General features: G+C 34.9%; 1 protein-coding gene across 4 annotated transcripts in view; it reads right to left on the bottom strand.

The window, feature by feature from the left end:
- HACE1 (HECT domain and ankyrin repeat containing E3 ubiquitin protein ligase 1) overlaps positions 1-24,464 on the bottom strand; it is a 119,239-nt gene that overhangs the window by 2,370 nt on the left and 92,405 nt on the right. For all 4 annotated transcript variants that reach the window (XM_044244910.1, XM_044244928.1, XM_044244918.1 and 1 more), the window contains 3 exons: positions 16,546-16,677; positions 7,684-7,782; positions 7,333-7,403 (listed from right to left, as the gene is read on the bottom strand). In XM_044244910.1, the coding sequence (XP_044100845.1) occupies positions 7,333-7,403; positions 7,684-7,782; positions 16,546-16,677 (302 nt within the window). The remainder of the gene's footprint in view (positions 1-7,332; positions 7,404-7,683; positions 7,783-16,545; positions 16,678-24,464) is intronic.

Below are 24,464 nucleotides of genomic sequence, written 5' to 3'. Positions count from 1 at the left end.
ATAACTCTAAAAGGTAAAGAAAAATCTTTCCTCCCCAACAGGTCAAAGGATTTTTGTTTTGTTTTTCACTGTGGGAAAATTAGAATATTCTTTACATTTCTGTTCTAAAGAGTCACAATATCAGATATATTTCTTTTTTAATGTCACCTAACACAAACATAAAAAGACCTCATTCAAATTTGAAAACCCTAACAAAATGCATACAGTATTAGAAAATTTAATCTTGGATATATGGCTACAGAGAATACAATCACAACTTCTAAATTCTATTGTTCACATTTGAAAGACATTATTTCAAATTAGCTGTTGTATGTATCATGATTAAACAAAGTAATCCTGTAGAACATTTTGTGGTTTTATTTTATTTTTTTTAAAGATTTCATTTGTTTATTTGTCAGAGAGAGAGAGCACAAGCCGGGGGAGCAGCAGGCAGAGTAAGCAGAGGGAGATGCAGTCTCCCTGCCAAGCAAGAAGCCCAATGAGGGACGGACTCCATCCCAAGACCCTGGGATCATGACCTGAGCCAAAGATAGCTGCTTAACCAAATAAGCCACCCAGGCATCCCAACATTTTGTTTTATATTGAGATGCTATTATACCTTCTAGATAAGTAAGAATGATAACAAAACAAAACAAAACAAAATTAATGTATAGGTACTAAAGGTATACTCAAACGCCGAGGTCTGACCTGTATTAGAAATGTTTTCTAACATGAGATTCTTAGTACAAAGCATAATTTATTTCATTAAAAAAAAAAAAGTTAAACTTTAGCCAAAACCATCTTGAAAAAGAAGAATAAAGTTGGAGGTTTCACAGTTTCTAATTTCAAAACTTAAATTACAAAGCTATGGTTATCAGAAAAATGTAGCAATAGCATGAAGCATAAAGACAGACATATAGAAATAGAATAGATTATCCCAAATAAACTCTTGCATATATGGTTAAATCATTTTCAACCAGAATCCTAACACTCAATGGGGAAAGGACAATCTTTTTAACAATTGTGTTAGAAAAACTGGATATCCACACTACCAAAAAATGGAATTGAATTCTCACCTGAAACCATAAACAAAAATTAACTCAAAATAAATCAAGGATCAAAGCATGAACTATAACCACAAAATTCTTAGAAGAAAATAGAGGGGAAGAGCTTCATGACACTGAATTTGGCAATGATTTCTTAGATATGACACCAAAAGTAGAGGCAACAAAAGAAAAATACATAAATTGAACTTCATCGAAATTAAAAACTTGTCCACCACAGGACACCATCAACAAAGTGAAAAAGCAGTCCATGGAATGGGAGAAAATTATTTTCAAGTCATAAATCTGATAAAAATTGATATCCAGAAAATAAACAGAACTCCTACAACTCAACAACAACAATAAAACCCAATTTAAAAATAGGGAAAGGACCCAAATAGACATCTCTCCAAAGAAGATATACATATGAAAAGATGCTCAATCAGGCGCCTAGGTGACTCAGTTGGTTAAGCCACTGCCTTCGGCTCAAGTCATGATCCCGGAGTTCCGGGATCGAGTCCCGAGCTGGGCTCCCAGTCTGCTTCTCCCTCCGACCTTCTCCCCTCTCATGCTCTCTCTCTCAAATAAATAAATAAAATCTTTAAAAAAAAAAAAAAAAAGGGAAAGATGTTCAATCAACATCACTAGTATTGGGGAACTATAAATCAAAACCACAATCAGATATCATTTCATACACATCACGATGACCTGGATGACCTTTTTATTTATTTTTTTAAAATTTTTGTAAAGATTAATTAATTTATTTATTTTAGAGACAGTGTGTGTGCAGGGAGAGACAAAAGGAAAGGCTCCCTGCTAAGCACGGAGTCTGACATGGGGATCGACCTCACAACTCTATGATCATGACCTGAGCCCAAATCAAGAGCTGGATGCTTAACCGAATAGACTGAGCCACCGAGGGACCCCCAGCATGACCATTTTAAAGAAAAAACACAAAAATTAAAAAAAAAGAAAATAATAAGTATTGGAAAGGATATGCAGAAATTGAAACACTTCTGCATTGCTGGTGGGAATGTAAAATTTATATCAGCTATGGAAAACAGTATGGCTGTTTCTCAAAAAACAAACATAGAATTACAGTATATAGCCCAAAGAATTGAAAACAGAGACTGAAAGAGATTATCTGTACATCCATGTTCATAGCAGTGTTACTTATAAAAGCCAAAAAAGGTAGAAGCAACTCAAGTGATCATCCATAAATGAAAGAATAAGCAAAAGGTGGTATATACCTATAGTGGATAATTATTTAGCCTTAAAAAGGAAGGAAATTCTGACATATGCTACAATGTGGATGAACCTTGAGGACACTATGCTGAGTAAAATAAGCTAATCACAAAATGACAAATGATACACGGTTCCACATATATGAAGTACCCAGAGTAGTGAAATTCAGAGAGAGAGATAACAGAATGGTGGTTCCAAAGGGCTAGAGGGAGGGAGTATGAAGAGTTAGTGTTTAACTGGTACAGTTTCAGCTGCAGAAGATAAAAGCCTTCGGGAGCTGGATGGTGGTGATGGTTGCACAACGATGTGAATGTGCTTAAGGGCACAGAACTGTACTTAGAAATGGTTAAAGTGTTAAATGTTATTGTACTTTCTGCCCATACACTACAAAAACTGTGGAAAAATGCACCAGAATTCTGTTTAAAATCATAAATGGTATGTATACATCCATCGGGGGAAAAAAATCCAATCCACAATCCAATATAAATAAAACTCTAAAAAAGCGCAGTTTTATTTTATAGCTGGGAACTTGTTTGGTTGCTATTAAATGCTTTACTCATGAAATGTCTGAGCTTACCTTAGAAATCCAAGTGAATATTGAAAGTCTTGTTAATACACACTAAAAGAATAGCAAAAGAATAGCTAAAGAAGACCTGGACAAGTGTGTAAACGGAAATAAAATTCTACATTAGTCTACGCCTATTAAAAGGATAACCAAAAATGAAAAGGGGTGAAAAGCCAAGCTGTTCTCAATTTCCTGTAGAGGCAGAATTTTAAAGTACACCACTTTATCAGAATAAGATAAGAAAATGAGACTTGACAAATTAATATACAGTATTTCAACATCAGAATGATCAATCTAATGTTTTTCATATAACTAAATTTTGAAAAATATGCTTAAAAATCAGAAGATTTTCCAATTTAAAGATCTAAAACTAAAATTATATTATAAACTGCTATTCACAATTTCTGAAATTTTATTCCTCTTCTTCTAAACTACAAACAAATATGACTGGGCCCCATAATTGAATAATCAGTGAATATTACCCTAAGACCATGGCTCATCAAGCTTAAGCATGTATGAGAAAAATAAATGAAATGGTCTTTGGCTGAATATTAGGACACTTGGATCATACAATGTAAAATTACAGTCAATAAAAATGACACACATCTATTTTATACACAAAGAAATCATCAAGTCTGAATCCCATTATTCTTGAGTAAGTCATTTAATTAAAACAGTCTTATAGACCAATAATGTTACACCATAATAATATTCAAAAATTAATTTTTGCATTGGTTCTTGGTTCTAATAATTAGAACACATTTGACTTTTCAGGAAGGTTGCACTAAACTATAGACAGAGAGAAAGATACTTTATATAAACAGAAAATCAGAATTTTCTAGAAAGTGCTACTGAATAAAAAAAAACATGCTAAGTTTAGAATGGTAAATGCTCTATACCTACACTTAAGTCTAATTAAATAAAAGTTAAGGTTTAAAAAAGTTGAAAAATTACTCAGTCTGAATTCAAAACAAGGACTCTGTAGACTAAATGTTGAAAGGTGACTTCTTCAGCATGATGGTGAAGCTTAGCTCTGTGTTGTTCCCCTCAGCTTCCTTGGCTTCTACTTTTTACTCAAATCCCTCACCTCAGTTTAAATGGATTCATAAGCTACACTTCATGACCAGTTAAATAATAAAAAGTGCAATTCTTTTCAGTACTGCTAACCATGACTATATGTCTGACCTGGGAGAGGCACTCTGTATTATTAATACAAGAGTTTTTTATTCTACAAGAGCAGCAACTTAACAGACATTTTTAGTCCCAGAGACCTTGAGTAATTGTAATTGTTATCTGCACTTTAAAGACTCGTACCAATCAAATCATGGTGGTGTGGACATAATAATCCATTAAATGGTGTTTAGATATAAATCATTTAGAAAACAGTAAGAGCTCTACGTCAATGCATAAACTAAAATAAAATCCAGATGGCTTAAAAATCGGAAAGTAAAAATAGGAACTATAAAAAGTTATAGAAAAAAATGCAGATAAACATATATATATAATCTTGGGAGTGGGGAAGGAGTTATAAAAGCAACAAAGAAAAATACAATGATCAACTTACAAAATTAATACTTCTATTTTATTAATTTTGTAAAGTAAATTTATAATTTAAATTACATGGGAATCTATATTTAATTTAATGAAGTTAAAAGGCAAATGATAATCTGGGAAAAGTTATTTGTAAGGTTAACGTCCCACATAAAGAACACTTAGAACTGAATTTTTAAAAATGACAGGGCAACTGTGTGGCTCAGTCGGTTAAGCATCTGACTCTTGATTTCAGCTCAGGTCATGATCTTAAAGTGATGAGATCAAACTCTGTGTCTGGCTCTGTGCCCAGCGGGGAGTTGGCTTGGGATTCTCTCCTTCTCCCTTTCCCTCTCCATCCCCCAATAATCCCCACCAAGCTCTCTTTCTCTCAAATAAATAAATCTTTAAAAATAAAAAAATAAATGATAATAGAATGCATAATAATTAAGACAGTCAATTCACATAAGAATTATATAAATAAAAAATTATATTAAAATAGAAATGAGGATGCCTGGGTGGCTCAGTCGGTTTAGCATCTGCCTTTGGCTCAGCTCATGATCCTAGGGTCCTGGGACTGAGTCCACATCTGGCTCCCTGCTGAGCACGGAGTCTGCTTCTCCCTCTGCCCCTCCCCGCTGCTTATGGTCTCATTCTTTCTCATGCTCTCTCAAATAAATAAGACCTTAAAAAAAAAAATTACATTCTGTACTGACAGAACAAAAGGAATAAGTCCTCTCATTCCCTGTTGATATTCTGAAGGGTAAAACGTATCAGGTTATAAAAATTTATATACTTTCATGTCCAAAAACTTCTAAGAATTTTTTCTATATAAATAATCAAACTGGCCCACAAGTATATAAATGTAAGAATTCCTTATTTGTTCAGCATTACTATAAACAGGAAAATTTAGCAATGAAGGACAATACCAATTAAGGTCCATAAACTGAAGAATAGGTAGCCATGAACAAATTAGATCTATAAATGGAAAAAATTTTAATAATATATAGCTAAATTCAGAAGTTATAAAAGAGGAATGATGTTTTTAAAAAGTAAAAATTTATGGGACATCTGGCTGGCTGGGTTGGGAGAAGCAAGAGACTCTTATTGGGGTTGTAAGTTTGATCCCCAGGTTGGTTGTAGAGATTACTTAAATAAAACTTAACAAAAAAAAGAAAAGTAAAAATTTATGTATGTGGGAAAATTTCTGGAATCTCAGACACTAAGATTAGAAGTAATTCTTTTTATTGAAATTGTCTAATCCTCCCACCTAGAATATATAATTTTTAATTCTTTTCATTAAATTACTCAAATCTCTGGGCACTTCTTGGCATTAGGAAGCCAAAAAACTACAATAGAACACTAAAACAAGGTTTTCTTTCATATCTTTAGTCTATAATCTGTGAATATTCATGCTCTTTTTTTTTTAAGATTTTATTTTTAAGTAATCTCTATACCCAACATGGGGCTCAAACTTAAAACCCTAAGATCAAGAGTCTCATGCTTTCCCAACTGAGCTAGTCAGGTACCCTGAATGAATATTCCTGTTTAATTTATTGTTTAAAATTAGATTACAGTGTAAACCCCCAATTATTTTTCTAAAGGACTTAGAAAATAAAGCAAAATGTCAAAGTATTATCTCTGCATAGTGGAATTACCTAATGGATTTTCATTGTCTTCTATCTATATTCTTCATTTTCCAAATTTTCTTTTTCTAAAAATCTAAAAAAGGATTTTATTTATTTATTTGACAGACAGAAATCACAAGTAGGTAGAGAAGCAGGCAGAGAGAGAGGAGGAAGCAGGCTCCCTGCTGAACAGAGAGACCGATGCGGGGCTCAATCCCAGGACACTGGGATCATGACCTGAGCTCAAGGCAGAGGCTTTAACCCACTGAGCCACCCAGGTGCCACTCCAAATTTTCTATAATGGTTATAGATTACTAGAAATAAGGAAATTAAACTAGACTTCAAATAACATATATATTTTATAGAGATATATACCCATAATTATGTTTTTAAGATAGAAAAAATAGAGAAGTAAATACACCAAATTATTTACAATAGTTATTGCTGGCAGAGAATGGTGTTCATTATTTGTTCTAATTTTATGTGTGCTCCAGCTTTCCTAGAAGAACCATGTACATTTATGATGGAACAAATGAACTATATTTCCATAAAGTGGAGGGCACAAATAAAATTCTAAGATGCCAAGAATGAAAATCGGATTTTTTTAAACATCTTTCATTAATGTAACTTAAAGGAGGTTAAAAGCATCTAGTTTTCCAGTATCTATATTTAATCAGTCCAAAAGTAGACTTTTCAAATATATTTGTGCTATCACAAATTATTTTTTAGGCCACGAATCTTGAGACTAAAATCTGTTAAGAGGGATGCTTGCGTGGCTTAGTTGTTAACTTCTGACTCTGTTTCTGCTCAGGTCATGGTCTCAGTCAGGGTTGTGGGAGCAAGTCCCATGTCAGGCTCTGCAATCAGCACAGAGTATGCTTGGGATTCTTTTCCTCTCCCTCTGCTCCTCCTCGGCTTGTGGAATAAAATCTTCAAAAAATTTGGCAAGAACTGGAGAAAAACTGTTGAGTATGGATATTATATGTGTCGTGTGTATGTATGTGTATGTTGTCCAACAACAGACAAATATTAAGAATTTGGCACTACCACTGACTTACCGACAGAATGAAAAGATTACCAAATTATAAAATACAGTATATATGCTGATTGTCCTGACTGGAACAGTTTATTTTTTTATATACTAGTATACATTAAATAAACATTTACTGAGCACTACCATATTTTATCCTTAACAGCTAAGTAAATCTTTGTTTAATACCTAAAAAACTGGAAAGGAAAATAGAAACTGACAATTCAAAGGAATAATGCATTTTGGTTGGTTAGGCCACCAAAACTGCAACACATTAAAATCTTTCCACATTAGCATAAAAACACTTCTTACCTGCCAGTAACAAACTGCAAGAGAAGAACTCTCTCCTCTGGAGTAATGTCTTCCACAACTTCCCAGAACCACTAACAACAATAAAAAAATTTAACTCACATTTCAGAGTAATTGCAGACTTCTTAATACCCGAGAAATATGTAATATTCATAAAGCATATTTTATTCTATAAAACTCATTTATCAAAAATGCTTTAATACAAAGCTTTCATATGCAATATTCCCAGGAGAAGAGTTTAGGGAAAATTTTTACTTTGTTAATTAATGTAGGTTTTCATATCCAATAGTGCTGAAAAGCTTATAAAATTAAATGGCAAACTTAACTTCATTCTGAGCTCTAGAGAGATTTTACCTGAATAACTGGATCCTCTCTTTCATAGCCACTTGTGTATTCTGTATTTCTTATCCAATCACTCACATCAATTTCTGGCATGCCAGAAAGCAGTAGCTCCTTTGGGGAAGAAGAGAAGTATTTCATTAATCTTCATTGGGAAAAAAAAAGTTATTACATTTAAATAGTAAATTTGCCTTAATTAGAAACTAATCCCATGTAAAACTGATTTATTTTTTTTTCCAATTTATTTATTTTCAGAAAAACAGTATTCATTATTTTTTCACCACACCCAGTGCTCCATGCAAGCTGTGCCCTCTATAATACCCACCACCTGGTACCCCAACCTCCCACCCCCCCGCCACTTCAAACCCCTCAGACTGTTTTTCAGAGTCCATAGTCTCTCATGGTTCATCTCCCCTTCCAATTTACCCAAAAGCACATACCCTCCCCAATGTCCATAACCTTCCCCCCTTCTCCCAACCCCCCTCCCCCCAGCAACCCACAGTTTGTTTCGTGAGATTAAGAGTCACTTATGGTTTGTCTCCCTCCCTATCCCATCTTGTTTCATGGATTCTTCTCCTACCCACTTAAGCCCCCATGTTGCATCACCACTCCCTCATATCAGGGAGATCATATGATAGTTGTCTTTCTCCGCTTGACTTATTTCGCTAAGCATGATATGCTCTAGTTCCATCCATGTTGTCGCAAATGGCAAGATTTCGTTTCTTTTGATGGCTGCATAGTATTCCATTGTGTATATATACCACAAGGGCAAAAATGAACTTTTGGGATTTCATCAAAATCAAAAGCTTTTGCACAGCAAAGGAAACAGTGAACAAAACCAAAAGACAACTGACAGAATGGGAGAAGATATTTGCAAACGACATATCAGATAAAGGACTAGTGTCCAAAATCTATAAAGAACTTAACAAACTCAACACCCAAAGAACAAATAATCCAATCAAGAAATGGGCAGAGGACATGAACAGACGTTTCTGCAAAGAAGACATCCAGATGGCCAACAGACACATGAAAAAGTGCTCCATATCACTCGGCATCAGGGAAATACAAATCAAAACCACAATGAGATATCACCTCACACCAGTCAGAATGGCTAAAATCAACAAGTCAGGAAATGACAGATGCTGGCGAGGATGCGGAGAAAGGGGAACCCTCCTACACTGTTGGTGGGAATGCAAGCTGGTGCAACCACTCTGGAAAACAGCATGGAGATTCCTCAAAATGTTGAAAATAGAACTGCCCTATGACCCAGCAATTGCACTACTGGGAATTTACCCTAAAGATACAAACGTAGTGATCCAAAGGGGCACGTGCACCCGAATGTTTATAGCAGCAATGTCCACAATAGCCAAACTATGGAAAGAACCTAGATGTCCATCAACAGATGAATGGATCAAAACTGATTTATTTTTTTGACAGTTTCTGCATGTCATCAATAACAAGTACTATATGAGAGAGAACTCTTCATACTGATAATCTCAAATATTGCTGAAATGTGGAAATATCTCCACATTTATACAACTTCATTAAAACATAGGAGACAAATACATAAACACATACACAACAAGTTTACATCTGCAACATTTTTTTGAATGTTATTATTTTGGGTTTATGTTTATGTTAATGTATGAACTTGTTAAATTCTAAATTATATGCTCAACATGAATGTGGCAACAAAGACCTGAATAAGTCCTGGGTTAAACAAAAGAAAAGACAATCAAGAAAATCTAGTCACTAGGAAAAAGGAGCAATACAATAAAAAAAGGTAATATAATAAAAATAGTCATTATTTTTTAAAAAGCAGTACATATTCAGGCCTTGGAAGTACTCTATTTTGGAATGTTTTGGATCCTCTAAAGCCAACATTTCCCAGTATGAGAAAAAAATACAATTTCCTAATGATTTTTGGTAGTCACCTTTTTTATGTGAAGATCATCAAACAAAATAGTAATCAAATAAACAAATGTGAAATTAAGAATGTAAAAAATACCATTATGTCTTCCAAGAGAAAACTGAACATGGAAAGAGCTTGTCCAGATGGCTCAATGAGCCCGTATGTCACAACTGGATGTGTTTATACAGTCAGATAAGGCAATGACTAGACTACACTTAACCAAATACTGACAAGCCAGATCAGCAGAGTCTGTTATCACAGACATAGATACAGTGTGGTTCAAAATCATGTCTCCTATAACAACTACCCATACAACACCTGACTAGTACCGAAGTGTGCTCAGAAGAAAATTAATGGGGAGGTGGGATCTGACAACTCTTGGGGTTTCTAAGATCTACTCAGAGTCTAAAAGTTTCTCCCCTTTCCAACCTATCTGAGGCTGGATTTTCTTCATCTAGTTCAAGCAAACAACATATTACAACTGATTATATGCAGAAGCAGATATGAGAACTAATTGTCTTCTATTAGTTAAATATTTAAAAAACCTACAAAAATGTAAAACATGCCACTCTTCTCACTTTAAGCTATTTTTAGCTTAATTCTGAAAAATGCAATTTTTAATTTTTAAATGTTATTTATATTAATATGTAATGGATTGTTATTTCTACATTAAGAAAATATTTTATATCTTTTAATTTCAAATACAGTAAACATCAATTAATAAAACCCACATAAACAAAAACTTTTGTTGTAAGGGTGTCCTAAAACCAAAAACTTTGAGAACTGCTGGTCTAGGGTGTATTTTAGTCTTCCTTTCCACAGTATTATAAAATACTTTTACTAGATGGATATTCTGATTAGTCTCCATTTTAACAATTCAGATATATTCCCCACCGTTCTTTGCACTCTTCTGGGCCCCAGGAGACCAATTCATGCAGACTGGCTCTCTTGCCTATCAGCTTTAGGCTGAGCTCCATCACTGGGAAACAGGCAGGATTCTGGAGGTGTGGGTATTTTCTGCTCCCACTTTGCTTCAGCACAACTTTGCAGGAGCCATGTATCCTCAACTATAGCTACTATCAGGCTGCCTCTCACTGGTACTTCAGGCTCTCCCAGGGTCCTTTGTAATAGCCCCCCACTCTCACCCACAATCTCCCTTTCTGTGGTCTCAGCTACCGCAGTCAACTGTGGTCCAGAAGCAGGTAATCTGCTTTCTGACATACTGTCAGAAAGTCAATAGCAGCCTAATGCTAAGTCACGATGCCTACGTCATTCCCCTCACTTCATCTCATCACATTTTATCTGACATCATCAAAAGAACAAGGGCGATTACCACACAATAAGATATTTTCAGAGACCACTTCATATAACTTTTATTACAGTATACTGTTATAATTATTGTTATAAATATTAATTATTAGTAGTAGTTATTAATCTCTTACTGTATATAAATTTTAAATTAAACTTTACCCTAGGTATGTATATTTAAAAGAAAACATAAATATATAAGATTCAGTACTATCCACGGTTTCAGGCATCTACTGCGGGTGTTGGAACAGATTCCCTCTTCATAAGGGGGGACTACTGTAATTCCTCCACCTGTTTCTTCAATTCTAGGAATGATAAAGCTTTCCACTGTTGCTAGTCTCTGGATGCCTCACCATACTCGTTATTCTTTTTTTTATTTTTTAAACATATAATGTATTATTTGTTTCAGGGGTTACAGGTCTGATTCATCAGTCTTACATGATTCACAGCACTCACCATAGTACATCCCCTCCCCAATGTCCATCATCCAGTCATCCCATCCCTCCACCTACCCTCCCCCTCCAGCAACCCTCAGTTTGTTTCCTGAGATTAAGAGTCTCTTATGGTTTGTCTCCCTCATTTCATTTTTCCCTCCCTTCCCCTATGATCCTGTCTTTTCAAATTGCTCATATCAGTGAGATCATATGATAATTGTCTTTCTCTGATTGACTTATTTCACCTAGCATAATACCCTCTAGGTCCATCCACCTCCTTGCAAATGGCAAGTTTTCTTTTTTTGTTATTCTTAACACTGCCACACCTCTGTAATAGCTCCTTCGTTAAAGTTTCCATCTGAGCCATCTGGGGAAATTGGCAAGACACTGATACAGATCTGCCAAAAGTGAGTAGGGATGAATTTTATACATTTCTTACAAGCCATGAGAGTTTAATCCTCTTCCCTTCTAAAGATAAGCTTTTAATAATATTAAGTATGCTTCCATTATTAATAATTATAAGTAAAAATGATTGAGACTATATTCTCTCAAGAAATTTAAAGCATTTCATGAATATATTATTACAACTTTTGTGAAGAGGAAGATCTTTATTATCCCATGTAACACCTAGGCAAAAAAAAAAAAAAAAATTACACTGAGTAAAAACAAGTAGATGAAATGGGAATTCCACAATAAAAAGAATATACATCAGGAAGATTTCAAGTCCCAATCAATAATTTATTGTTTTTTAAAAACATGACAAAATAAATGAATTTAGTCTACCGGAAATGGGTATAACATATATATCCCATATGAATGGCCAGCAATTGAGCCATGCAAATATTCATAGCCATTAGCTTATCTAGTATTCATATGGTTCAATGTATTAATTTCAGATGCACATCTAGCTTAGATTTCTGTGCCAACTTTTTTAAAAAAAAAGTTTCCTATCCAAATGTAGCATACTCCTTTTCCTATGAAAGACAAAGTCATTCTAAAACCAAGTCCCATTTATAACTTATGCCTCTGAGAGACAGTCTGGCAATACTGATGAAGACAGACCAGGTCTAGAGCACAGAACATGGGTTCCCAGTCTGGCTCTACCACATACTTTATGAACAGGAGTAAATTCTGTACCTTCTTTGGAATAGTTTTCCTTCTCTGTAAAATGGGAGGTCTATTGTAAAAATTTTAAAAGTTAATAAATATAAAGTACCTGGCAAATACCACATTTTTAATAATAATTTTCATCACTGAATATATCAGGATCATGCTGACAACATGCTCTTTCCAAATAATCCCTCTGTCTCAATCCGCTCAACATAATAAAGCCAGAGTCTAAGACCGATGAGGAATCCTGACCTAACTTCTAACACAAACCACAACTGAAAAGTTAACAGCACAACTGAAAATTTCAATTTAATATGAAAAATAAAGGACTAAAGAAAGCTTTTAGGGCTCCTGGGTGGCTCAGTTGGTTAAGCAACTGCCTTCGGCTCAGGTCACGGTCCCAGAGTCCCGGGATCGAGTCCCGCATCAGGCTCCCAGCTCCTGGGGAGTTTGCTTCTCCCTCTGACCTTCTCGCCTCTCATGCTCTCTGTCACTGTCTCTCTCTCAAATAAAATTTAAAAATAAAAAAAAATTAAAAAAAAAAAAAAAAAAAAAGAAAGCTTTTAGAAGAAAACATGGGGAAACACTTTCATGACCTGGGAATAAGAAACAGGTTCTTAAAAGGAGACAAAAGAGATCCATTTATTAAAAAAAGGGAAAAACAGGATAAACTGAACTGTTTAAAACTGAATACTTTTATTCACTTAAAGATATAGAAGATATTCACAACATAGATAACAAACACTCCTATAAAGAATCCTATAAATCAGTAACAAAAAAAACCCAAACAAAACAAAACAGAAAACACAATAGAAAAATGAACAAATTACTTGAGTAAACACTATTTATTTTTTTTAAGATTTTATTTATTTATTTGACACAGAGAGAGAGAAAGCACAAGCAAGGGGAACAGCAGACAGAGGGAAAGGGAAAATCAGGTTTCCCGCTGAGCAGGGAGCCCAATGCAGGGCTTGATCCCAGGACCCTGAGATCACGACGTGAGCTGAAGGCAGATGCTTAACCCACCAAGCCACCTGGCGCCAGAGTGTAAGTGGCCAATGAACATATAAACACACTCAATCTCATTAGTCATTAGGTAAATGAAACACCACTACTGATCCACAAAAATGGTAAAAATGAAAAATAAAACATCAAGTGCTAGTGAAGACATGGAATACCCAGACCTCCCATACCTACTGGTGGGAATACAAACTGACACACCACTTGAACTATCTGCAAATTATCTACTACAATAAAATAAATGTACACCATATGTCCCAGCAATTACATTTTTAAGATGCACACATACACCCTCCTAAAGACATGTATTAGAATGTTTGTAACAGCACTACTTCAAATAACCCAAAACTGAAAAGTACCTACCAAATGTTCATCAACACCTCTCTCTAAACCTACACACACACACTCTGATACAATGAAAAGCTATAATGCAATAAAAAAATAAATAAAATCTTTAAAAAAAAAATTTTAAAGAAGGCAGATATATTTAGGTGACTTCTCCATTTACATTAAGTTCAAAAATAAGAAACCTAATCTACGGTATTTTTAGAAGTCAGAAGGGGAATACAGGGTGGCTCAGTCCATTAACCACCGGACTGTTGATTTTGGATCAGGTCAAGATCTCTGGGTCATAAGATGGAGCCCCACATTGGGCTCCATGCTCAGCAGGGAGTCTGCTGGAGATTCTCTCTCTCCCTCTGCCTCTGCCCCTCCCCATTCTCAGGTTCTTTCTAAAAAAATAAATAAATAAAATCTTAAAGAAAAAATATAAGACTGGTGAATCATTGAACTCTACCTCTGAAACTAATAATATATGTTAATTTACTGAATTTAAGTAAATGTAAAAACAAGAATAATAATAATGTTAATGGAAAAAAAAGGTCAGAAGAGTAGTTCCCCATGAAGAGATAGTGACTGGAATAGAACAGGAGTGGACATGAGGGGTGCCAGGATTTCTCTGTTTCTTGATCCAGGTGCTGGTTTTATGGGTGTATTCAGTTTATAAAAATTCATCAAACTGTACATTACGATGCACATACTTTTCTCTAAATACACTATAAATCAATAAATCTCATAAAACTGAGCAATATCTGTAAATCAAGAGGCAAAGTTTTTGTCAATTATTTACATTGTTGCTATTTGTTCTTTTTTACACAGAGGTCCAAAAGATAATGTCTCTGTTTTGAACTCACAAAGCCAATTTAATGTATGTACGGTACAGAAAAAAGTCAGATTTCAATCATGTTTAATAATAGTTCATAAGTACTCCTCCATTTTTAAATGCTAAAAATAACTTACTGCCATGTAAAAAGTAATGAGTCCATACTAAACAAAACCATTAATCTTAAACCTAAAAATGCAAGCAAAAAAAAAAACCTCAAAACTAACATTTTATGAAACTAAGTCACAATGGACTTCAAAATTAACTCATAAATTTTATTCACTATTATACTAAGATACACTATGAATGATAAACCAAAAAATACTGGCATATATGTAAAATTAAAAGGTATAAATCAGTGTACTTACTCATAAAGTAAAGTGAAAAGCACAGGGTAAAACTAATTTTATGGGAAAGAATAAAAACCAAAGGATACTTTTCCATTGATCTAAAATTTACTATTCCAAATTACATTTTTTTAAATAAAAAATTAGCTATACTCTATACTCTATTCAAAACACTATAGGAGCGCCTGGGTGCCTCGTCAGTTAAGCATCTGCCTTTGGCTCAGGTCATGATCCCAGGGTTCTGGGATCAAGCCCTGCATTGGGCTCCCGGCTCAGTGGGGATTCTGTTTCTCCCTCTCCCTCTGCCTCTGCTCATGTGCTCTCTCACTCACTCTTTCTCAAATAAAATCTAAAAAAAAAAATACTATGTTTAATTACGGCGTTAGACAACTCCCCAAGAGTTTGAAAATAATTTATTACCAATCATAAGAGAGAAAAAGGATATGAGGGAAAATGCAAACATAAAGCATATAAAATTAGAAATCCTGTTAGGTCATAGTAAAAGGCAAGGAAACTAAAAAAGCAAAACAAACATTAGAAACTAGAAGCCAACAAAGTAAGGACTCCACACAGATTTAAAATGGAAAATTTAGAATTATATATGGTAAAATAAGAAGTTAGAGAAAATTAAACAAATACAGTAACAAAAACCTTCTAATTCTTCTTTTCGGAAGGACAAGAAGTTAGTATCATTATCTTGTACCTCATATGGTCAAACCAAAAATTTAGAAGTACAGTTGATTCTTGCTTGAACGATGCAGGTGTTACGGACTCTGACCCCATTCAGTCAAAATCCACATGTAACATTTGAATTCCCCCAAAACTTAACTACTAATAGCCTACTGCTGGCCAGAGGCCTTATAGAAAACATAAACAGTAAACATATTTTGTATGTTACATGAATTACACATATCCTATTCTTAGATCAAGGCAAACCAGGAGAAAAAATATTATTAAGAAAATCAGAAGGAAGAGGCATCTAGGGTGGCTCAGTTGGCTGAGTGTCTGGCTCTTGGTTTGGGCTTAGGTCATGATCTGAGGATTTTGAGACTGAACCCCACATTGGGCTCCATGCTTAGTGTGAAATCTGCTTAAGACTTTTTGTCCTCTTTTCTCCCTCCCCCTCTGCTCCTTTCCCAACTCACACACGCTCTCTCTTGCTCTCAAATAAATCAATCTTAAAAAAAAAAAAAAGTAAGAAAATTTAGTGTTAAACTGGAAAACATCACTTTTAAGTTTGAACTCACAACAGTTCAAACATGTGTTGTTCAAGGCTTAAGGGTTAACTATAATATGAATATTGCTTTTGAGAAGACTAGCCTTCAATATCTCCCATGTAAAATACTTTGAAAATGTGCTCCATTTTTGTTTTCATTTCACACTAAGGAATTGTTACTCTGGCTATTAAGCTTAAGAGAAGCACAATCACAAATCTTGTAAGAAATCTCTTAACAAGAACATCAAACCATAATGTTGTATTATACATTATTTTATTTACCATAGTACTCCAAAATTCTTTCTGAATTATAGCGACTGGAGTTTTGTGTTGTTTTGTAACCAAAATAAACTGATGTTTTTCCTTACCAATTCATATTCATCAAAAAGCTGTATGAGAGAAGGTGGAATGAACATATGAAAGCCCTGCAAAAAAGCATTGATTTGAGGCTGAATGGCTCTTGTCATTCGAAGTTCAGTAACAAGCTGAACATACTCCGCCTATTAAAAAAAAAAAAAAAAAAAAGGTGATTTTTTTTTTCAATTTCACATACTTAATATAATGTTGATATAATCATTCTTCACTTAAGAGGTAAGAGGTTGGGGGTGCCTGAGAGGCTCAGTCAGTTAAGCCGCTGCCTTCAGCTTGTGTTGTGATCCTGGGATCCTGAGCGAGAGTCCTACACTGGGCTTCTTGCTGAATCTGCTTCTCCCCTGCCTGCCATTCCCCCTGCTTGTGCTTACTCTTTCTCTCTCTGTCAAATAAATACATTTAAAAAGAAATAAAGAAAGAAAAAAAGAAGGGGTGCCTGGGTGGCTTAGTGGGTGAAGCCTCTGCCTTCGGCTCAGGTCATGATCTCAGGGTCCTGGGATCGAGCCCCACGTCAGGCTCTCTGCTTAAGAGGGAGACTTCTCTCTCTCTCTCTCTCTGCCTGCATCTCTGCCTACGTGTGATCTCTCTCTCTGTCAAATAAATAAATAAAATCTTTAAAAAAAAAAAAAAAGAGGAAAAGGTTTAGAGACACCATTATTCAAGTCTCTCAGTAAACCCATAATCTACCAATCACTGAGCTACTTTGGCCAAAATCCTAGGAATCCATCACCCATGATTTCTCCCACATGCTGTATCAGTAAGTGCTATCAGAACTACCTCCAAACAACATTCTCAAACCAACCCTGTCTCACCCTCTCCACATCCAGCACCCTGGTCCAAGCCATCATCATCATCTTCATCTGGGTTACTGTAACATGTGGGGTCCCAGTTTCCATTTTTGCCTCTGTACTGCTTCTCCCATAGCACCAACTAATCTTTTAAATATATAAATAAATATTATCTATATAATTTCATACATAATTTAGATCACATCACTCCTGCTCAAAGCCTTACAGTGATGGGTGCCTAGGTGGCTCAGTCAAGCACCTCTCACCCACCTTAAAAACAAAACAACTTTGTAAAATATAAATTACTTTCCTAGCCTTTAAGACCCTAAATAATCCAGTCTCTGTTGTGCCCTCTCATCTCATTTCTTTCTACTCTCTCCCTTGTTCATTCTCTCTATTCCCCAAATATAAGCTTGTTCAGGCCTTAGTGTCTATACTTCCTCATGTCTCTGACTGAATTATCTCATTAGAATGTAATCTCTCTGCAGGCAGGGGCTTTGTTTGTTTTCTAGTATATATTCCCAGCTCCTAAAAAGTGGCTGCCACTTTGCAAATGTTCAACAAATATTGAAAGAATGCATACATTCAACAAGTGCATTTAATACATACTAAGAACTTGATAAAATGAGTCATTTAAGCATACTTGACTTGATTCTAAATTAAGGTAAACTACTTTAACACATTTCATTTCAAAATACATCATTACAGAAAACAGTGTCACTTAAAATTTAACTGGTAATAATATATTTTGGCTCAGACAAGAATCAACTATTACATATTTATCAATCAACCCTATCAATTGTTATCATTTGTGTATTTTAAATTACCTCTAAGTGAAACTTTGTGACTAAAAAGCAATATGCTATACATACTTGTTACCTGCCAGGTATGAATGTTCTAAAGAGAGTAGAGAAAGCCTATTTTAGGTTCCTTCTTTATTTTGGAGGGGGCACTAATCCAATGCTATGCCCCATCCCACTTCCTAACTCTACCCCAGTGGGGGGAAAAACCCACAAGGACTGAGCTAGCAAGTTATATATAACCACTGCTTATGAATTCTCCATACATGTCAAAGCTATAGAAGTGTCATGGTGGATTCTCCACAGTTCTCCCCAAACCCACATAGCTCTTGGTGCAATCTAGAGCAGGGAAAGCTGTCATTTCTGCTATTCAGCCTACTGAATAGCCAGCCCCCAAATCACACTCCCTACCACCCAGAAGTTTTTTTCCACTGTACAGGATTTAATCAGTTACTACATTGAGGTAGTTACCAGAGAGGAGGAGACAAAAATGAGTGCCAAACAATCAAACAGAAATATAAACTAGATTTTCATGTCCAATCCAAGAAATAATATATATAGCACACTTGCAAGTGATAACCAGCAATGATTTCAATATTAGCACATCATTATCTTTTAGTTTATGTATGTTCTACATAAACTTACTCAACTACTACAGTTTTTCTGCTCCACTCATTCATTAATGTTTAAGGTGCTTTATAGACCCTATCTTCCCTTATCAAGACCAGCTTTTTCCCAAAATGTTTTGCTCTTAGAATCTTATGGTACTATTTAATGATCATTGTTCAAGACCTTAAATTATGAAGCATAAACGATTTGTGGGGCTCCTGTGGAGCTCAATCAGTTAAGCATTCAACGCTTGATTTCAGCTCAGCTCATAATATCAGGGTCATGAGATCTAGCCCCATTTTGGGCTCCATACTGAACATGGAGCCTGCTTAAGGTGTTCTCTCTCCCTTTGCCTCTGCCCCTCTTTCCTCCTCCCACCATTCAGATGTGCACATGTGTTCTCTCACGCTAAAAAAAAAAGGAAAATATTTGTGAACTGTTCAAAGTACACTTCACCAATTTTAACTGGCCATTACTGCACTCCATATTCATCAGAGTAGTACAAATTCTGTTTTCAGTTACTTAATTCCTATTATTTCCTCACACATTCTCTTTTTAAAAATTAATTATCACAAGTATACTATTCTTTTCTTACATGTTCCCTTCTATTCTTCTAATATGGAATATTATTCCAATATTTTAAATATTTTCCACATTTATTTCTATAACTTGGACCCATAGTCATTGTGTATCAATTTGTGGAAATCAGCTCCTTCTAATACCAGTTTCCATATTAAGTTAATTTAAATATGGATGAATTTTTGGTCTAAATTATTACTCAGAAAAATAATAAAATTGGGCACCTGGGTGATTCAGTTGGTTAAGCGACTGACTGCCTTCGGCTCAGGTCGTGATCCCAGGGTTCTGGGATCATGCCCCACATCAGGCTCCCTGCTCAGCAGGGAGCTTGCTTCTCCCTCTTCTGCTCCCCCTGCCTGTGCTCTCTTTCTCTCTCCCTCTCTGTCAAATAAATAAAATAAAATCTTTTTTTATTTTTATTTTCTTTAAAGGTTTTTTATTTATTTATTTGACACAGAGAGATCACAAGCAGGCAGAGAGGCAGGCAGAGAGAGAGGAGGAAGCAGGCTCCCTGCTGAGCAGAGAGCCCGATGCGGGGCTCAATCCCAGGACCCTGAGACCATGACCTGAGCCGAAGGCAGCGGCTTAACCCACTGAGTCACCCAGGCGCCCCAAAATCTTTTTTTAAAAAAAGAAAGAAGACTAATAAAATCATAGCCATCACAAATCCTGCTAAGATGTTTGGTAAAATAAAGTTTTCCACATAGCTGAAATACTACTGTTTAACAGAAGAAAATATAAATCCAACTGAGCTAAAATGTTTCCCTGCTTCCTTAAACACTGTACATCCTCAAACAGCATAACACAAATTAACGTTTTCTTGATGATACAATTATTACTATGAACATCCACTACGATTACACACTAACATTCTGACTATTCATACTGAGCAGAAATATACTGACTGCATTCCCATTATCTATACAGACATCCAAGTGACTCACCTCCCCACACTTTATGCCCTGAACAACATCAAATACCTTAAATGCTTTAATAAGGAAACACTGAATATGTAGATGACAACCAGGCCAGAAAACACTGGCATAAAGAGTTGCATAATTAGGGGCACCTGGGTGGCTCAGTTGGTTAGGCAACCGCCTTCGGCTTGTGTCACGGTCCCGGAGTCCCAGGATCAAGTCCCGCATCGGGCTCCCAGCTCCATGGGGAGTCTGCTTCTCCCTCTGACCTTCCCGCCTCTCATGCTCTCTCTCACTGTCTCTCTCTCAAATAAATAAATAAAAATCTATTTTTTAAAAAAAGAGTTGCATAATTAAACATTAATTATAAACCAAATATAAACTATCATTTTATTTTAAGCTATTATAAGAGATTGATAAAACTTGGGGGCAGAGGATCTTTTGTCATCCCTAACAGATTGCATATCCTAGGAGTCATGTTTGCTCACACCTGAGTTTTGTTGTCTATTCTTTGAAGGCATAAAATAATACTGATGCCAAAGAATTAAATTGAAGAATTAATCATATTAAGGAATAATAATAAAAATAATAATAATAAAAATAACTTGTACTGGTAAAATAATTACATAAATACATAGAAAGCTTTCAACTCGAAAAGCTTCAGCATAGCATAGAATCAACAACAGCAACAAAAAAGAGCCTTAGCAACTTTTTTCTGGCACAGCCTCTGATCCTGGTAAGTGATATAAAATCAGTAAGCAAAAAAGAAACTGAAGTGAAAAACATAAAAACACTAAAATTAAGAAGACTGAACTTTCAGATAATATGTTCCAGTTAAATTATATGTCTGTATTTATAGAAACATTTTGTTTTAATAATCTCCTAGTCTTCTGAATATGTGGAATAAATAATATTCTTCTCTCAGACACCTTCCTTAAAATTTTAACTTCTCTTCAGGCTTTCAACCTAAATTATGTCTTCTTATGAGAAATGGTGGTGATCTTGAAAAAAAAAAAAAAGCAAAATTTAAGCTATTTTTCCTCTTGAAAATTGTTTTTCATTATTTCTCAAAAAATATCTAAATGAACCATATTTACTTAAATAATAATTAACTTTTACTAGTGAAAACAAGATGTTCTTTCTTCCCCCTCCTCTAAGCAGAGGAATAAACTGGGCCCATTTGTAAAACAGTTTGGAATAGTTATTTTTTCTATAATTAACAGTTTAAATGGCATTATTGTTGGTATAATTCAATTTACAGTTTCAATATATATCCTTTGGTGTATAAAAGCTTCTTTCCTGAGTTTATCCACTTACTACTGCTCTGGTATATAAGAGTTCTCACTGAAAATTTCTCTACTGAAAACTGCAAAGGATACCCAGGTTTCTTTTGTAGGCATAAGCAGATATGCCAAAAAGGCAAGAAACTACTTCATTATATCCATCCTCACTGCCATTGTCTTACAAAATCCTCATGCATGCTCCCCAGACCAATACCACGACCACCTACCAGTTGCCCTGTCTCCAATATTGCCCCATTTCAATTCATTCTTCACATTCCAAGCTAAGTCTGTTTTTGTGTTTTTAAGAGACAGAATCCACTGATGAAACTTGCCTCTATAACATCTACAATCATCCCTACAGTCTTTAGAACAATTTTCAAATTCTTAATTGTGAGTGCAGAGTCTTTCAGAATTTGGCCCATCTACCCCCCTCATCTTTTACCACTCATTTGCTTTGCAATCTAAGCTAAGATCTACAACTCTCTGATCTACCTGTGGTTCCTTGAATACATCGTGCTCTGTCACCCTTAACTTCCTATAAGCCCAGAACATTTTACCATTTCCATCCCCCTACTCTTGTCTGACCACTTAATGCTTCTGTAATTCAACTTCCATGCCGCCTCCTCTATTCCTTAATATCCTCTGTCTTATCCTGTCTTATCCCATCCCTATTTCTTTCCCTCCCAGCCTGAATGAACTTCATGATTAATACTGTAAAAGTGTTAGCATTTAAAACTCATGTATCTTACTCTTCAGTTCTAGGAGACAGACTGAAGATATAAGAAAACCTGTCACTTCTAACTTAAATTTTATGGTTCCATGATTCTAGCTTCTGCTCAAAAATAAAATTAAAAAAATAAAATAAATTAAAAAAAAAAAAAGAGGGGATGCCTAAGTGTCTACCTTCAGATTGGGTCATGATACCAGATACCTAGGATTGAGTCCCACATCCTGGCTCCCTACTCAGTAGGGGGCCTGTTTCTCTCTCAGCCTGCCACTCTCCCTGCTTGTGTTTTCTCTCTCTCTCTGACAAATAAGTAAATAAAACCTTTAAAAAAAAAGAGAGAGAGAGAGAAAGTGAAAATAAAAGCAAAAATTTTAAAAAGAAGATGAAAATACTATTTAAATGCACCTAGGTGGCTCAGTGGGTTAAAGCCTCGGCCTTCAGTTCAGGTCACAATCCTAGGCTCCTGATATCAAGCCCCGCATGGGGCTCTCTGCTCAGCAGGGAGCCTGCTTTCCTTCCTCTGTCTCTGTCTGCCTCTCTGCCTACTTGTCAAATACTTGTCTCTGCCAAATAAATAAAAATCTTAAAAATAAACAAACAAACAAATATATAAATGCTCAGCTCCTGGTAATTCATCCAAATCAAAAGTGAAACCAGTTTAGTTTCATTATTTTTTAAGATTTTTAACAAATTGATAGATACAAAATTAAATTTAAAAGAGCATTATATTTAAAATATGGAATAAAAAAATTTTAAAAATTAAAAAAAATAAAATGTGGAATGGATATGTATTCTTCTGCCTATATCATTTGTATTTATTTAATGTACTATTTTAAACAAAGGTATTTTCATTTATTTGACTTCATTCCACAATTATCAAAGCCTTTCCATAAAACTTAGGACTAAATGACTCCCCCATGTGGAGATAAGCTTACACAGATTTTCTCATACTAACAAGCTTGGAAACTCATTTAAGCTGCAACATGCTTACAGATTTTGAAGCTGAACTCCAAAGCTGACTGTTACAACTTTACACCAAGTAAAAGTCTAACCTTAGAGCAACAAAAAAGTTCTTAAAAGAAATATATGTTAAAAAAATAACAAAATTTCTAAAAATTGAAAATTTTATTTGTAAACTGAATAACAATCTTAAAGCAAGTAATCAATTTTAAATGCAGGTATGTTTCTAAAGATTTTTAATTTTAAAAAATTGGGTTGCTTATTGTAAGTAAGCATTAAATGTTTAAGCATTAACAATTTGATACAGAATTATGCTTGACTCAAAAAAAAATAAAACAATTATACTTGGCTCTTTCTGGTAACATTAGAAAACTCTGGAAAATGTTTACATCACAAAAATGAAAGCTGAGAAGAATTAACATATTAGTGATTGAGATCCTGCTTTATTACCAAAAGCTAATAATAAAAAAAAAGTCACCTATAATCAACCAAAAATTAGTTAACATAGTTAAATAAAAATGGATTTAACTTCGAAAAAAAAGTTTCAGCCTTTTTAATATTACAATAGTAAGGCAGTTGCCAAGTGGTAAGGCATCGGTCTCATAATATTACAATAGTAAGTATTCCAGTCTAACTAGACTCACAATGAAAGGTACACCCTCAATGTTGTATATTCTTGTTGTTACTTACTCAATATCTTCCTTCTTTCTAGAATTCATAAAAGACGCGAGTGCCAAAGAATTAATAAAATGTCTTTTTAAAAATCTAAACAAAAATCATGTCATAATAGGAGGGGTACTGTTAGGAGATACAAGTATAAATATACCTATGCATCATGCAATTGTTAATGAGTCTTTCCACTTTGTCATATAAAATATATCTGAGAGGGTGACAAGTCCACTCACCATAGTATTCACAGATAAGAATCATGATTGAGTTTCTCTGGTGAAAAACAATCACTTGCTTATAATAAAGACAGTATAATTTCATTACCCTTAATTGAGAATAGGTCTCCAGTGTAAAATAAAATAATAAATGCACTACAGGGTGGACAATCTAATAATGAGATTTTTAAAAGTATTTTCAATCACTGGCAAGCTTATACATATTTTGAAAATGAAGCATTTTGGAGCGCATGGGTGGCTCCGTCATTAAGCATCTGCCTTCGGCTCAGGTTATGATCCCAGGGCCCGAGAATAGAGCCCTACATCAGGCTCCCTGCTTGGTGGGAAGCCTGCTTCTCCCTCTCCCA

The sequence above is a fragment of the Neovison vison genome, chromosome 1 (assembly GCF_020171115.1).
Source record: "Neovison vison isolate M4711 chromosome 1, ASM_NN_V1, whole genome shotgun sequence".
NCBI lineage: Eukaryota > Metazoa > Chordata > Mammalia > Carnivora > Mustelidae > Neogale > Neogale vison.
This window is presented reverse-complemented; position numbering and strand designations above follow the sequence as displayed.